The 12,608-nt window shown below is 43.1% G+C and overlaps 1 protein-coding gene across 3 annotated transcripts in view; it reads left to right on the top strand.

Annotated features, from left to right (window-relative positions):
* The window catches only part of FIG4 (FIG4 phosphoinositide 5-phosphatase), a 172,260-nt gene extending 167,938 nt beyond the window's left edge, over positions 1 to 4,322 (top strand). For all 3 annotated transcript variants that reach the window (XM_024996723.2, NM_001076014.1, XM_059889772.1), the window contains one exon: positions 3,964 to 4,322. In XM_024996723.2, coding sequence (XP_024852491.1) covers positions 3,964 to 4,141 — 178 coding nt within the window. In that variant the 3' untranslated portion in view covers positions 4,142 to 4,322. The remainder of the gene's footprint in view (positions 1 to 3,963) is intronic.
* Positions 4,323 to 12,608: the final 8,286 nt, after the last annotated feature.

Genomic DNA, 12,608 nt, shown 5'->3' with positions numbered 1-12,608 from the left:
CATCCTCTGTCGTCCCCTTCTCCTCCTGCCTTCAATCTTTTCCAACATCAGGGTCTTTTCAAATGAGTCAGCTCTCGCATAAGGTGGCCAAAATACTGGAGTTTTAATATTGGTCCTTCCAATGAACACCCAGGACCGATTTCCCTTAGGATGGACTGGTTGGATCTCCTTGTAGTCCAAGGGACTCTCTAGAGTCTTCTCCAACACCACAATTCAAAAGCACCAATTCTTCGGCGCTCAGCTTTCTTCACAGTCCAACTCTCACATCCATACATGACCACTGGAAAAACCATAGCCTTGACTAGATGGACCTTTGTTGACAAAGTAATGTCTCTGCTTTTCAATATGCTGTCTAGGTTGGTCATAACTTTCCTTCCAAGAGTAAGCATCTTTTAATTTCATGGCTGCAATCACCATGTGCAGTGATTTTGGAGCCCAAAATATAATGAGTAGCAAAATCACCTGGAGGGCCCATTACTGAACACCTTTGCTGGGCCTCATCCCCGGAGTGTCTGACTCAGCAGGCCTGGAATAGGGCCTGAGAATTTGTATTTCTAGCACATTCCCAGGTGGCACAGATGCCGCTGGTCTGGTGACCATACCTGAAGAGCCACTGCCTAAAGACCAGGAAGAGCTCATCGGGATAAATTTCTTGATGTGCAAGTACAATGAGGAAACAAAGGGTTTTTTGTAAATCCCTTTCTTCCCATTCCTCTTTCTGATCGTGCCAAAAGTATTGGGTATGTCTTAAGCTCCTTTCTGGCCCAAATCCAATAATAAACATTCTAACATTACAATTTCATTGTTTAATATAGACTTTGAATCTTGTCTGAATGAAAAAGATAAAAGGGCTGATTGATGCGTTTTCTGACTCCCTATATTGTTTTGAAACCACACTGAGGTAGTGCTGGAGCCCTAAACCCACCTGCCACTCAATCTGATACCATTAAAAGCTGAGGTTGGACATTTCATATTTCCCATCTTTGTAATGCGTTTTCCATTATTCCACACGGCAGTGACACTGTTTACTGAGAAGTAGAGTGAGGACTCCTGATAAAAAAAAAAAAACTCTAGGCACTGGGTGGAAGCGGCTGTTCCATGGCCCCAGTCGTGGTTGACCGGCTCTGCTGCTCTCCCTCCAGCCTGCCCACCCGGGTACTCGGCTGAGCTTCTGAAGGACAAAACAATGACCTGGATTCTCCCTTTCTCACTTGCATTAAGGTTTGGTACCTCTCTGGTGTGATGCCAGCCAGAAAGCTCTTGGTTAATGTACACAGGGTTCCAGGCTTCAAAGCACAGAAACCATTAGTTCCATTTTTAAATTGACTTCAAGTGTCTCATCTGTAAAATGGAGGATGTAGATGCTAGACAGGTATGGATGGTGTGGTACAGAGGTGTTGCTGTGGCTGGCACTTTGATGGCAATCTCTAAAACCACTAATGGAGGAGCCCCTTTTAAGGGTTCAGGTTAAAATGGCTTGACCTTGAATATTATCAACTGTTAAAAGATTTTAGCATCTTGTTTTGAATTGTGTAAATGACTGAGGAGTTGCTCTGTTTTTGTGAGGGAAAATTGAGAAGAGTTCACATATTAATCATCCCAATTATTCCTCATGTTAACCACAGATATTTGAATAACTAACATGTATGGCAAAACCAATACAATATTGTAAAAAAAAAAACAATTATTACAATTGTTATGGTGAATTAATGACTTTTGATGTTACTGCTGTGTTACAGTATGACTTGTTGAAGGCTTGGATGATGGTTGGCATTTTTAGCAATTAAGAATTTTTAAATTAAAAAAAAAAGAAAAGAAAAGCACTGCTGCCAAGCTGGCATTCAAACTGAAATTCAGACATCTCAAGATTCTTTCACCTTGGCCTTTTTTTTTTTTTTAATTTTAAGTAAATCACTACATCCTTTGGTTTTTATTTTCTTATGTAAGGATATAGTCTAAGATTATCTAAAATTATTATAGTGCTTTGGAAAAATAGGAGTATTTCATAAACCATTTACCAAATTTTAGTTTAACTATGTTACCCCCGAGGTCCAACAGTTGAGGTTGACTTCCAGAAAGCACATTCGGCCTTGAGTTATATTTTATTTCAAAGCCATTTTTAAAGCAGAGTATCCAGTCATGGCAGGATGTGTTAGTTTTCTAAAGGCAGAGTACAGGGAGATAACGTGACTTTTTTAGAAGAGTAAGAAAGAGAATAAAGTCACTCAGTCGTGTCTGACTCTTTGGGACCCCATGAACTGTAGCCCGCCAGGCTCCTCTGTCCATGGGATTTTCCAGGCAAGAATACTGGAGTGGGTTGCCATTTCCTTCTTCAAGGGATCTTCTTGACCCAGGTATCAAATCTGGGTCTCCCACACTGCAGGCAGACTCCTTACCATCTGAGCCACCAGGGAAGCCCTAAGTAAGAAAGACCCAAGTTCAACTGTAATGCGTCCTGTGAGAATGGAGGGCTTTACTGTACAGCTCTTGTCTCCGGCTGTGTGTCACTCACTGCACCTGCCTAGTGTCCCACAACATGCTCACATTGCACGTACAGACCTGGCTGCTTCTGAGGCTCATTTCTGCTTCTGACTGCAGGGAATCCCGCCTCCCTGCCCCAGCTTAAGAGTCCCAGCTAACTCAACAGCCAGGCATCTGGGATGCCTTTCTGTTCCCCTGACAAGATGTCCATGAGCATGGCTGAGGTCCCAACTCAGCAGAACAGATCCTCCAGATGTCTTCTCTGTTATCTTAGTACCCTGAAGTGGAGAAGTGTCCCTTCCCCCTGCAGGGCAAGCCCTGGGCTAAGTGGTGGAGTGTGTTGTCATTGTACCCCCAGTCCCTCACAAGGTCTAGCTTAGCATCCTCGCCTACCCATGGCCTCATCTTGACCTTCCATGCACACTCACTCTGCAGTGCACCTGATTTGGTGGTTGACTCATTCCTGGAGGGCCCGCCCCCAGCTAAAGATGTAGTAACTAGCAGGTGTTCACACTACGATGAACTATGGATGTGTCAGGCACCCAGCTACACTTTGACAAGGTCTTTTTTGGAGACGCTGCCTTCCCCAAGGGTGGATGGAAATTTCAAGCACTATGGCAGGCTAGGTGGGGCAGGAATAGAGGGATACTTTTGAATTGAGAAGTTCTTGGGTGCTTTTCAAATCACCGCAGAAAGGAAGGAAGCTGCCTATTACAGATTTCCAACTTTTCATCTAAAAAGCATAAAGCCAGATGTATTTCAGAATTCAACATCCCCTGCATGATCTGAGGCTGATAACTAAACACATTAATATTCACATGAAATGGGATGACTGTTGCATGTTGTACCACCAGATGAGTTTCAATTGGGTCAGGTTTTGCTGGCAAAGTCATGTTTGGTTATTACAGCTTTGAGGATTTCAGAATTGCAGATAAGGAATTATGCTCCGGTAATTGTTAACAATAGTTTACTATTACTGAGCACTAATAGTGTGCCAGGCACCAGGCTAAGGGAGAACTTTACTGATATAAACTCATTTACTCCTGCCATCAATGTGTGAGGTAGAATACATTAGTATCCCCTACTTCACTGATTCCTCCTAAGTCTTCTGTGAAAAAAAACAAACTACTGGGTATGTACCAGATACCAGGAAAAGGGAGCAAAAAAGTCTGTCCAGCCCCCACTTCAAGTTACTTGAGTCCTGGGAGAGAGGCAGATGGGCACACAGACATGGGTGTGCTCAGAGCTGCAGGAACAGAGGAGGGGGGCCCACCCAGCCTACACAAGGGGAGAGCTCCCTGGGCAGGCACTGTTCTTGCTGTCCTCCATGCAGGGGAGAAAGCCAGCCGAGAGGTCACTACCACTGCTTGTTACTAAGTTCACTGGTTCAAGGTCAGTGACTCTCAAGTTCTCTTGAGGTCACAGGTCCCTGTGCTCCTTTCTTTTCTTTAATGTTGCTCTGTCCTCCCTTCTCTTCTACAGAACACCCATCTCCGCTTTCTCTCAAGACAACATCTATGAGGTTCAGCCTCCAAAAGTAGACCGAAAGTCTACAGAGATCTTCCATGCCCACATCCAGGCCAGTCAAGGTATCATGCAGCCCCTGGGGAAAGAAGACACCTCCATGTACCGAGAATACATCAGGAACCGCTACCTGTGAGGAGAGAGCAGGTCCCCGCAGGGGGCCCAGAAGGGGACCAAAGTCCCACTTACTTGCATTCTAACCTGTTTGTCTCATCTTAAAAAGGTAATTTCCTGTCAGTCCTTTACATCGGAAGCCTTTTACTCTTTTTATAACTGGTTAATTACTAATCATTGGTAATAATAAAGAAATGACTGAATATTTTGCTGTCATTGTCTTTGCTTTATTTTAGAAATACTTTGCTTAGAAATGTGGTTATGTAGTATCACACCATCATGTTTAGACATTAACAGTATTTATTGAAGACCTGCTGTGAGGGTTCCCTGGTGGTCAGTTGGTTAAGAATCTACCCGCCAACGCAGGGGACACAGGTTTGATCCCTGGTCCAAAACATCCCACATGCGGCACAGCAACTAAGCCTGTGTGCCACAACTGCTGAGCCCATGCCCTGGAGCCTGTGATCCACAACAGGAGAAGCCGGCGTAACGAGGAGCCTGCACGCTGCCACGAACAGTAACTCCCCCGCAACACAGCAACTAGAGAAAGCCCACACTCAGCAATGAAGACCCAAAGCAGCCAAAAATAAATAAATGACTCTTAAAAAAAAAAAAAAGCCTGCTCTATGCCAGGCCCTATGGCCCATAGGCCAGGCCCTATGGCAGGTCTGGGAATATCACAGTAAGCAAAACAGGTCCAGACTTTCCTCCTGTGTGACACGAAGGCAGAGTTTTTCTTTGTAGTTAGCACTTCTTAAAATTTATTCTGATGGTTTATGTTAACTTTATGTGTTGATAAAAATTTATTTTGAAAGCCCTTGTTCTTAGGGAATAAACAGTGAAATATTTCTAGATAAAGTGACAGGATGTCAACAAAGTGCTCTCCGGTGGTTCAGGAAAAAAGAACACACAATAAAGCAAATGCAGCAAGATATTAATAATTGGTAAATATGGAAAAGAGCAAAACACAAGTTCTTTGAACTTCTGTAAATATAAAATTACATCAAAATAAAACATTAAAACTGTGTTCCTCTGCATAGCATTTGCAGTAAGCAGTTGCATTACATGATTTGATATTTGATGACCAGTCAGGGTGAACACACAATGTACTTGTATGTTTGTTCTCTGTATCAGTTCAGTTCAGTCACTGAGTCATGTCCCACTCTTTGCAAACCCGTGGACTGCAGCACGGCAGGCCTCCCTGTCTGTCCATCACCAACTCCCAGAGTTTACTGAAACTCATGTCCATTGAGTTGGTGATGCCATCCAATCATCTCATCCTCTGTCGTCCCCTTCTCCTCCTGCCTTCAATCCCTCCTAGCATCAGGGTCTTTTCCAATGAGTCAGTTCTTTGCATCAGGTAGCCAAAGTATTGGAGTTTCAGCTTCACCATCAGTCCTTCCAATGAATATTCAGGACTGATTTCCTTTAGGATGGACTGGTTGGATCTCCTTGCAGTCCAAGGGACTCTCAAGAGTCTTCTCCAACACCACAGTTCAAAGCATCAATTCTTCGGTTTTCAGCTTTCTTTATGGTCCAGCTCTCACATTCATACATGACCACTGGAAAAACCATAGCCTTAACTAGACGGACCTTTGTTGGCAAAGTAATGTCTCTGCTTTTTAATATGCTGTCTAGGTTGGTCATAACTTTTCTTCCAAGGAGTAAGTGTCTTTTAATTTCATGGCTGCAGTCACTATCTGCAGTGATTTTGGAGCCCAAAAAAAATGAAGTCATGCAAAGATGGGCACAATAAAGGACAGAAATGGTATGGACCTAACAGAAGCAGAAGATAAGAAAAGGTGGCAAGAATAAACAGAAAAGGTCTTAATGACCTGGATAACCACAATGATGTGATCACTCACCTAGAGCCAGACATCCTCAAGTGTGAAGTCAAGTGGGCCTTAAGAAGCATTACTGCAAACAAAGCTAATGCAGGTGATAGAACTCCAGCTGAGCTATTTCAAAACCTAAAAGATGATGTTGTGAAAGTGCTGTACTCAATATGCCAGCAAATTTGGAAAACTCAGCAGTGTCCACAGGACTGGGCAAGATCAGTTTTCATTCCAGTACCAAAGAAGGGCATTGCCAAAGAATTTTCAAACTATCACACAATTGCACTCATTTCACATACCAGCAAGGTAATGCTCAAAATCCTTCAAGCTAGGCTTCAACAGTACATGAACCAAGAATGTACAAGCTGGATTTAGAAAAGGCAGAGGAACTACATATCAAATTGCCAACATTTTTGGATTATAGAAAAAGCAAGAGAATTCCAAAAACAAAAAATCTACTTCTGCTTCATTGACTATGCTAAAGCCTTTGATTGTGTGGATCACGACAAACTGTGGGAAGTTCTTAAAGAGATGGGAAGACCACTTTACCTGCCTCCTAAGAAACATGTATGCTGGTTAAGAAGCAACAGTTAGAACCAGACAACGATGGAACTAGATCCAAATTGGGTAAGCAGTATGTCAAGGCTGTATATTGTCACCCTGCTCATTTATCTTACATGCAGAGTGCATCATGCAAAATGCTGGGCTGGATGAAGTCAAGTTGGGATCAAAATTGTTAGGAAAAACATTAATAACCTCAGATATGCAGATGACACCACCCTAATGGCAGAAAGCAAAGAGGAACTAAAGAGCCTCTGGATGAGGATAAAAGAGGAGAGTGGAAAAGCTGGCTTAAAACTCAGCATTCAAAAAACGAAGATCATGGCATCCAGCCCCATCAATTCATGGCAAGTAGAGGGGAAAAAATTGGAAACAGTAACAGACTTTATTTTCTTGAGGTCCAAAATCACTGAGGACAGTGATTGCAGCCATGAAATTAAAAGACACTTACTTCTTGGAAGAAAAGTTATGACAAACCTAGACTGTGAATTCAAAAGAAGAGATACCACTTTGCCAGCAAAGGTCTGTGTAGTCAAAGCTATGGTTTTCCCATTAGTCACATCTATTAGTATGGATGTGAGAGTTGAACCATAAAGAAATTGAGTGCCAAAGAATGGATGCTTTTGAACTATGGTTCTAGAGAAGACTCTTGAGAGTCCCTTGGAGAACAAGAAGAATAAACCAGTCAGTTCTAAAGAAAATCAACCCTGAATATTCATTGGAAGGACTGATGCTGAAACTGAAACTCCAATACTGTGGCCACATGGTGGGAGACCCAACTGATTAGAAAAGACCCTGATGCTGGGAATGATTGAAGGCAGGAGAAGAAGGGGGCAACAGAGGATGAGATGGTTGCATGGCATCTTTGACTCAAGGGACATGAGTTTGAGCAAACTCTGGGAGACAGTGAAGGACAGCACACAGTAAAGCCTGGTGTGTTGCAGTCCATGGGGTTGCAAAGAGTCAAACGCGACTGAACAACAACAGATTGAATGAGAAGTATAACTCTCACTGTTTGCAGATGACATGATACTGCTGCTGCTGCTGCTAAGTCGCTTCAGTCATATCCGACTCTGTGTGACCCCATAGACGGCAGCCCACCAGGCTCCTCTGTCCCTGGGATTCTCCAGGCAAGAATACTGGAGTGGGTTGCCATTTCCTTCTCCAATGCGTGAAAGTGAAGTCACTCAGTCGTGCCTGACTCTCAGCGACCCCATGGACTGCAGCCTACCAGGCTCCTCCGTCCATGGGATTTTCCAGGCAACACACAGAAAACTTGAAATATATTATCACAAAATTACTAGAGCTAATAAGTGATTTTAGTAAAGTTGCAGGATACAATATCAGTACACAGAAATCATTAGGATTCCTATACTCTATCAATGGAAAATAAGAAAGAGAAATTAAAGAACCAATCTCATTTACCATTGCAATAAAAAGAATAAAATACCTAGGAATAAGCCTACCTAAGGAGAAGGGGGCAGCAGAGGATGAGATGACTGGATGGCATCTCCAATGCAATGTACATGAAGTTGAGCAAACTCTGGGAGATGCTTAGGGACAGGAAAGCCTGGCATGCTGCAGTCCCTGAGGTCACAAAGTGTTAGACACAACTGGGTAAGCAGTCCAGGAGACAAAAGAGCTGTATACAGAAAACTATTAAGACACTGATCAAAGAAATCAAAGGTGACATAAACAGATGGAGAGATAGTCCATGCTCCTGGGTGGGAAGAATATTGTGAAAATGACTATACTACCAAAAGCAATCTGCAGATTCAATACAATCTCTATCAAATTACCAATGGCATTTTTCACAGAACTAGAATAAAAAATTTCACAATTCATATGAAAACACAAAAGATCTTGAATATCCAAAGTAATATTGAGAAAGAAGAATGGAGCTGGAGGAATCATCCTTCCTGACTTCAGACTACTACAAAGCTACAGTCATTAAGAGAGTATGGTACTGGCACAAAAACAGAAATATGGATCAATGGAAGAAGATAGAAAGCCCAGAGATAAACCCACGCCATCTATGGGCACCTTATGTTTGACAACAGAGGCAAGAATATACAATGGGAAAAAGACAGTCTCTTTAATAAGTGGTGCTGGGAGAACTGGACTGCTGCATTGAAAGAATGAAATTAGAGCACTTCCTAATATATTATGCAAAGATAAACTCAAAATGGATTAAAGACCTAAATATAAGACTAGAAACTATAAAACTCTTAGAGGAAAAAATAGGCAGAACACTGTGTGATATAAATCATAGCAAGATCCTCAAAGACCTACTTCCCAGAGTAATGGAAATAAAAATAAACAGGCAGGACCTAATTAAACTTGAAAGCTTTTGCAGAGCAAAGGAAACTATAAGCAAAGTGAAAAGACATCCCTCAGAATAGGAGAAAATAATAACAAAGGAAACAACTGACAAAGGATTAACTTCCAAATATACAGCAGCTCATACAACTCAATACCAGAAAAACAACACAATCGAAAAGTGGGTAAAAGACCTAAACAGACATTTCTCCAAAGACAACATATAGATAGCTAATAAACACATAAAAAGATGCTCAACATTGCTCATTATTAGAAAAATGTGAATCAAAACTGTGATGCGATATCACTTCTCACCTGTCAGAATGGCCATCATCAAAAAACCAACAAACAGTAAATGCTGGAGAGGGTGTGGAGAAAAGGGAACCCTCTTGTACTGTTGGGGAGAATGTAAATTTATACAGCCACTTTGGAAGACAGTATAGAGATTCCTCTAAAAACTAGGAATAAAACAACAATATGACCCAGTAATCCAATTGCTAGGCATATAATCTGAGGAAACCAAAATTGAAAAATTCACATGTACCCCAATGTTCACTGCAGCACTATGTACAATAGCTGGGACATGGAAGCAACCTAGATGTCCATTGATGGATGAATGGATAAAGAAGCTATGGTACATATACACAATGGAATATCACTCAGCCATAAAAGGAATGCATTTGAGTCAATTCTGATGAGATAGATGAAGCTAGAGCCTATTCTAAAGAGTGAAGTCAGAAAGAGAAAAACAAATATCACATGTTAATGCATATATATATACATGGAATCTAGAAAAATGGTATTAATGAACTTTATTTGCAGGGCAGCAATGGAGACACAGACATAGAGAACAGACTTACGGACGTAGGCTGAGGAGAGGAAGGAGAGGGTGTGAGGAATGGGGAGTGTAGCATAGAACATATACACCACCATATGTAAAACAGTCAATGGGAATTTGCTACATGACAGCCAATGGGAACTCAAATCAGGGCTCTGTAACAGCCTAAGAGGAGTGGGAAGGGGTGGGAGGTGGGAAGGAGGTTCAAGAGGGAGGGGACATATGTATACCTATGGCTGATTCATGCTGATGTATGGCAGAAACCAACACAATATTGTGAAGCAATTAATTATCCTTCAATTAAATTTTTTTTTTTTAAAAAGTAGCTTGCCAAAGATGCTAGGGAAAAAATTCCTTCAGGCTAGGCTTCAGCAGTGTGTGAGCCAAGAACTTCCAGATGTACAACCTTGATTTAGAAAAGGCAAAGGACCAGAAATCAAATTGCCAACATCGATGGATTACAGACAAAGCTAGGGAATTCAAAAAAAAAAAAAATCGACTTCTGCTTAATTGACTACGCTAAAGCCTTTGACTGTGTGGATCATAACAAACTTTAGAAAATTGTTAATGAGATGAGAATACTGGACTAACTTACCTGCCTGTTGAGAAACCTGTATGCAGATCAAGAAGCAACAGTTAAAACCAGACTTGGAAAAATGTACTGGTTCAAAACTGGGAAAGGAGTACATTAAGGCTGTGTATTGTCATCCTGCTTACTTAACTTATATGCAGAGTAGATCATGTGAAATGCCGGGCTAGATAAATGACAAACTGGAATCAAGATTGCCAGGAGGAATATCACAACCTCAGATATGCAGATGGTTAACACTCTAATGACAGAAAGTGAAGAGAAACAAAGAGCTTCTTGATGAGGGTGAAGAAAGTGAAAAAGCTGGATTGATACTCCGCATTCAAAAACCTAAGATCATGGCACATGGTCCTATCATTTCATGGCAAATAAATGGGGAAAAATGGAAAGAGTGAAAGAGTTTATTTTCTTGGGCTCCAAAATCAATGTGGACTGTGACTGCAGCCATGAAATTAAAAGGGACTTGCCCTTGGAAAACCTAGACAAACCTAGACAGCGTATTAAAAAACAGAGACATCTCTTTGCTGACAAAGATCCATATAGTGAAAGCTGTGGTTTTTCCAGTAGTCAAGTACAGATGTGAAAGTTGGTCCCTAGAGAAGGCTGAGCAGCAAAGAATTGATGCTTTCAAACTGTGGTGCTAGAGAAGACTCCTGAGTCCCTTAGACAGCAAGAACAAACCAGTCAAAGAATCCACCTTGAGAACAAGATGGCGGAGGAGTAGGTGGACGTGGAGTACATCTCCCTCCACGGATACATCAGGAAGACACCTTCAGACACAGAAGTACATGCAGAACACCAGCTGAGAGCGGACAGGAGTATCTGACCAGAGGAAAAGAATATATAGAACCAAAACTTGGTAGGATGAAGGAACTAGGGGGAAAAACAGGAGTGTTAGTAGGATTGGACCTGTCTTCAGTTGGGGGACAGAAGCAGGAGTCCAGTCCCCACATCGGGGCAATTGTCTGAGTCAGAGGAGAAACATTTAAGGCTGAGAGTGAAACAGCTGATCTGTGGCAGCCTAAATGGAATAAGAATCAGACAGTCCTTGCTGCAGTCATGTATACCCAGGAGAGGGATGAGGTCCCCTGGAAGGTGCAGCAGCTGGGAGCTAGAGTTTGGGAAGTGTGGAGCGATCCAAGGGCAAAGGCTGCTGTTGACTTTGGAGAGATGGATCAAGGGGAGGTGAGGGAGGAGATTGTGATGGGAATTGCCTGTTGGAGGAAAGGTGGGCAGCCAAGGAAGCAAGGTGATACTGCTAAGTCATGCATAGGTGGTGGAGCCATCACCATAACCTCTCTCTCCCCACATGCCAGCATCCACAGCTGAACAATAGAGAGGCTGGCCCATCAAATGCATCTGAGGGCACTGAACTACAGAGTTCAGAAGGTAGGCTGAACTACCCAGGTGCTCCTTTAAGTGACTGATGCGCTGAACTACAGAGTAGGACCCCACTCAGGGTGCCCCTTTAAGTGCCTGATGGGCCAATCTATAGAGTAGGAACCCAGCCTGGGGGGCCCCCTCTATGTGCCTGACACACCAAACAACAGAGAAGGACCCCAGGCAAGGGAGCCCTCTTAAGTGCCTGAATGGGCAGAGCTATGGGAAAAGACTGGCCAAAGAGGCCTTCTGATCACCAGCTACAAGAGGCTCGAAAAAAGACTCTGATAGGGCCATAACTCCTGTGGCACAGGCAGTCCATGTCCCTGCACACTTGGCGCCACCAGAGTCCCCGCTACCCAAGCAGGTGCTCCACCTTCATGCTCAACACTTACTGGGGCAGAGCTGCCACAGGCAAAAAAAGCCTTGCATCTATGCATGCAGGGTCGCTTTGGTAGTGTCTGACTTTGCGACCCTGTAGACTGTGGCCTGCCAGGCTTCTCTGTTGAGGTTTCTCCAGGCAAAACTACTGGAGTGTATTGGCCAATACTGGTTGCCATACCCTTCTAGAGCACTGTATTTCCTGCTGCCCTAGACCCCAACTCTCCTGAGTACCTGGTGCTGCCAGAACCCCTGCAACCCAAGCAGCTGCACCACTTCCACACCTGGCCCTCACAAGAACAAACCGAAGTCCTCCAGGGCAGCCTCAGGAGCAAACCCCAATGGATGACCCACATGCAGAGGTGGAAATAAAATCACAATTGAAACCCAGGGACAGTGGGGCTAAGGAAGAAGACCCAAAACCTTCCCACCAGCTGTACAAGATTCAGAATAAATCCACACGATCAACTAGGCAGACTCTGTGTCTATGGAATACATATGAAGGTCATTGAGCACTCCCACAAAAGAAAACACACTAGTTTTAATAGCGTGGACATTGGAGGCAAAAACACATAGGAGTGGACAG

Source organism: Bos taurus, chromosome 9, assembly GCF_002263795.3.
Source record: "Bos taurus isolate L1 Dominette 01449 registration number 42190680 breed Hereford chromosome 9, ARS-UCD2.0, whole genome shotgun sequence".
NCBI classification, from domain to species: domain Eukaryota; kingdom Metazoa; phylum Chordata; class Mammalia; order Artiodactyla; family Bovidae; genus Bos; species Bos taurus.
Note: the sequence above shows the minus strand (reverse complement) of the source record. Positions and strands in the feature narration are given on the sequence as shown.